Source organism: Leishmania braziliensis, chromosome 33, assembly GCF_000002845.2.
Source record: "Leishmania braziliensis MHOM/BR/75/M2904 complete genome, chromosome 33".
NCBI lineage: Eukaryota > Euglenozoa > Kinetoplastea > Trypanosomatida > Trypanosomatidae > Leishmania > Leishmania braziliensis.
In genome coordinates this window covers 124,157-128,089 of record NC_009325.2, presented here as the reverse complement: position 1 = coordinate 128,089, position 3,933 = coordinate 124,157, and the positions used below count along the sequence as shown (strand labels likewise).

Genomic DNA, 3,933 nt, shown 5'->3' with positions numbered 1-3,933 from the left:
TGGCGTTGGTGGTAAATCCGTGTTGAAGGCGCTTGTTCTCTGGGACGCGTTCCGTCTCTGGTCGCCGCTATCCCTTTCTTTCGTTTGTGCGCCCCTCTGCTTGTACAATAGCCCCCCCTCTCTATCAGTCTCACAGTGTCCAGATCATCGAGAGGCAGAGAGGCGAGAGGAAAGTCACAGCCGCTGCTGTGACTTGTCGTCGCTGTCACTTCTTTTGCCTTCTTTGTGGGGCACATTTCTCTTGCTCCCTCCCCCCTCCCCCCTCCCCCCTCCCTCCTACACACAAACTCACTTCCCTCTCGTCCATTTGTATATTTGTGCGTTCCGTTGCCTGCGCCCGTGTGCTGTGAATCTTCTTGGGGGGGGGGGGTCGTCACACTTGCCTTTTCGTGTTTCGTAGCTCCCCGCGTATTCGGACAGCCGCTGTTGCGTCTGCCCTACCCACCCGGCTCAGGACTGGATTTAGACGGGCAGACGCGTTCACCATCCCGTACAAGGACGCTCGGTCCACCCTCAAAAGGAAGGCGCGTCGACGATGCAGCAGTGGACGCCTGATAGCAACTCCGAGTCACCTGAAAGCAACGGGCGGCCGTCCGCACTTTCGCGGGAGGCGAGGTTGTTCAGGACGGAGGGGCGATCGACTCGCCGCAGCACCCGCTCTGAACATCGCCGAGCGTCGCGAGAGGTCTTTCCTACAGAGCCATTCTGGACGCTGTGTCACAATGACAAGGGGGACGACGAGGACGAGGAGGGGCGACATAGCGCACCGCAGCGCCTGTCACGGCACATCCCCCAGCGCGCCGGCATTGATATGACGGTTTCATCGTTCAACCTCATGGCATCCACTGCCTGCGGGGCCCAGACATCCGTGGGCTCACCGCTCAGCGTAAGCTGCTGCGGCGGACGAGACTACAGCCGCAACCCTTACTGCGCTGCGGCTCCCACCAGTCGCTACGTCACTCCAGGAGCCACTCATCTGTCCACAGCCACCGCTACTAACGCGAACGGGTATGCTGCAGCGGCGGCCCCAACACCCTCCTCTAGCGCCTTCACAAGCTTCTCCGAGTCTATGGTGTCGGACGACTCCTCTTACATGACCTCACTCTACAACGATGTGCTGGCGGACCACCTCATCGGTCATCGGGGTGGCGTAGTGACGGCCGTGAACGGCGGCAGCACAGACGATCCAGGTGCAACCGTGTACACTCGAGCTATTCTGACGTCAGGTGCAAACCTGAGTGTGTGTGAGTCGAGCACCGCCATGTCGGACGAAAGAGGCGTCACCGGCCTCAGCACTGCGAAATGTGGGAGTAGTCTGCACGCCAGTGCGGACGGTCCAGTCAACTCTGCGCGCAGAGGACTTGGAGGCGAGGTGCTGCGGTTTGCAGATACCACCCATGCTGAGGCGACTCCGCGGTCGTTGGTTACGGCCAGTCCAACAGAGACCTCTTCGCTTCGTCTCGCCACCTTCTCAGCTAAGGGTACCGCAAGAGTAGTCGCCAGCACTGCCACCGCCACAACCGTTGGTGCGGGTCTCTCCTCTGCGCTGCCCCGCGTACGTTGTCGCACAATCTACACATCTGGCAGCGGAAGCCGCGGCATATGTGGAGCCCGCGTCTTCAACACCACCCCTGAGCGGGTCCTAGATGCGCCGCAGTTTCCACCCAAGGCGACGCAGTTGCTGGACTGGGGTGTGAACAACTGCATCGCGATTGGGATGGGGCAGTCTCTGTACTCGTGGAGCGGCGACAGTGGCGAGGCCATGAAGGTGGTGGAGCTCGACGACGCCGTGCGCATCTGTTGTCTTCAATGGCTGCAGAAGTGCTCCTGCGTGGCAATTAGTGTGCAGGATGGCACCACAGCCATCTTCGACTCCCGCACATCGAGCTTCCTGCGAATTGTGCGTCTTCCACCGGAACTGGAGGTGACGGGGCTGTCCGTGAAGGGTCCGGTGTTGGCGGTGGCATCTGACGGACCTTACGGCACCACTTGCGCCTTCGACCTCCGCGCGAAGGACGCCCTGGTGGCCATCTATGAGGGTCACGTAGGTGGCGTTACCACCTTACACTACTGCGCCGCAGAGCCCTTCTACCTCGCGACGGGCGGCAGTGATGGATCAGTGCGAGTGTGGGACGCCCGACGTGCCTCAACACCGCGCTATGCGTTTGACAGCGTTCACCAAGGCAGCGTCAACGTAGCCCGCTGGGACCCGCAGAAGCGCAGCCGCCTCTTCACCGGCGGTGAGGACGGCATTATGTGCCTCATCGACACTCACGCCCCTAAGCGCACCATCGAGATGGATACCATGCCCGATGAGGAGGTTGTTGGGTTCGGCTGCAGTCACGAGCACCTCACCCAGTACGTAACACGCGCCGTCAACACACAGTATCCCATCTCTGGCTTGGTCTGCCACGGAACGAATGGCGAGGTGCTCACGGCCCACAAAAACAAAGGGCAGCTGCAACTTCGAAAGGCATCCACGTTCCACCTCCTCACCACCTTCACCGCGCTCCACTGCGATGCCTCACTGAGCTGTCTCACCATGGCACCAGACCAGGAGCGTGTCTGCGCTGCCCAGGCAGATGAGACGTTAAAGTTCTGGCGGGTCTTCGAAAAGAGCACCGCTCGTGGCGGTGAGCGCAACGGCGTGGGGTGTGTAGATCAAGGACGGAAGCCACTCCACCAGGATCTCAGTAATTTCTTGGAAGAGCCGCTGCGGTGACCAGGGGTGCTGACTGGCGCTAACATCACATTTTCCCTCCCCTTTACCCCCAACACCCACACCCAAAAAAAGTGTACTGCTGCGCAGTACTTTCGATATACCGAGGCATTTTCAGCTTCTTTCCGCATTCGATAGAGATCCACTCGCCTTTCCTCTTCGGTCTCTCTGCCTTTCCTTTAGCCTCGTGATGTGTGTATTGTGATGTCTGTCAATGAAAACAATGAAGGGTGGACTGCAGGGCATACTTGAACACGTTCCTTGGAGGTGACTGTGACTGCCTCTCCCTGCGCGCAGGGAGAGGTTCGCATATAATTTTTAAGCTTCCCTGAGTCCCTACTTGTAGCGTCCTCTCCCTCCCTATTCTCTACACCCTAGTCCCCGCCCTTCACACATGCACTATGCGTCCTACTCTTTAATCATGCCTGGCACATTGTAGACGAGCCTCCCACTCCATTCCTAAGAGCGTGTCGCTCTTCAGTCAGTTGTGAAAGGGAGAATCTCGTACATCCCGTCCTCCGCACCCCTGCCTTACTGCACTCCACTGCCTATATAGGACACACGTGCGTGGCCGTCCCAGCTACGTATCCCACATCCTGCCCTTCACAGTCACCTCTGCCTGCAACCCATCGAAGCCTTCCACTGCCTCCCCTGTTTCACTATACCATCCTTCGCCTCCACCCTACATTTTCCTTCACTTCGTCGTGACGCCCCGGCATAAACACCCGCTTGTCACTTCTTTCCCTCAACAACAACTCCATCCTACATAAACCTCACCCACAACAGACCCGCTTCTACATCTTCTCCCTTTCCCTTGCGAGCATTTCTTCCCCATTATTACAAATACTACATAAGTCTACGCTATAAACAACCACACAAAAAACATCGCCCAGAGCAGCAGCACAGGAGTGTCCCTCTCGCCACGCACGCGCACCCCCCCTCTTCCCCCAACCGCTACCAGTACCTGCTCCCCCCTCCCCCAGAACCCCCTGCGGCAACCATGACGGAGACGTTCGCGTTCCAGGCGGAGATCAACCAGTTGATGTCGCTGATCATCAACACCTTCTACTCGAACAAGGAGATCTTCCTGCGCGAGCTGATCAGCAATGCGTCGGATGCGTGCGACAAGATCCGCTACCAGAGCCTGACGGACCCGGCGGTGCTGGGCGAGGAGACTCACCTGCGCGTCCGCGTGGAGCCGGACAAGGCGAACT

At 58.8% G+C, this 3,933-nt stretch overlaps 1 protein-coding gene across 1 annotated transcript; it reads left to right on the top strand.

The window, feature by feature from the left end:
- Positions 1 to 535: 535 nt before the first annotated feature.
- LBRM_33_0360 (conserved hypothetical protein) lies at positions 536 to 2,722 on the top strand (the record flags this gene model as incomplete). Its single annotated transcript, XM_001567756.2, has 1 exon — positions 536 to 2,722. The coding sequence occupies one exon, from the start codon at positions 536 to 538 to the stop codon at positions 2,720 to 2,722; it is 2,187 nt and encodes a 728-aa protein (XP_001567806.1).
- Between the last annotated feature and the right edge of the window lie 1,211 nt (positions 2,723 to 3,933).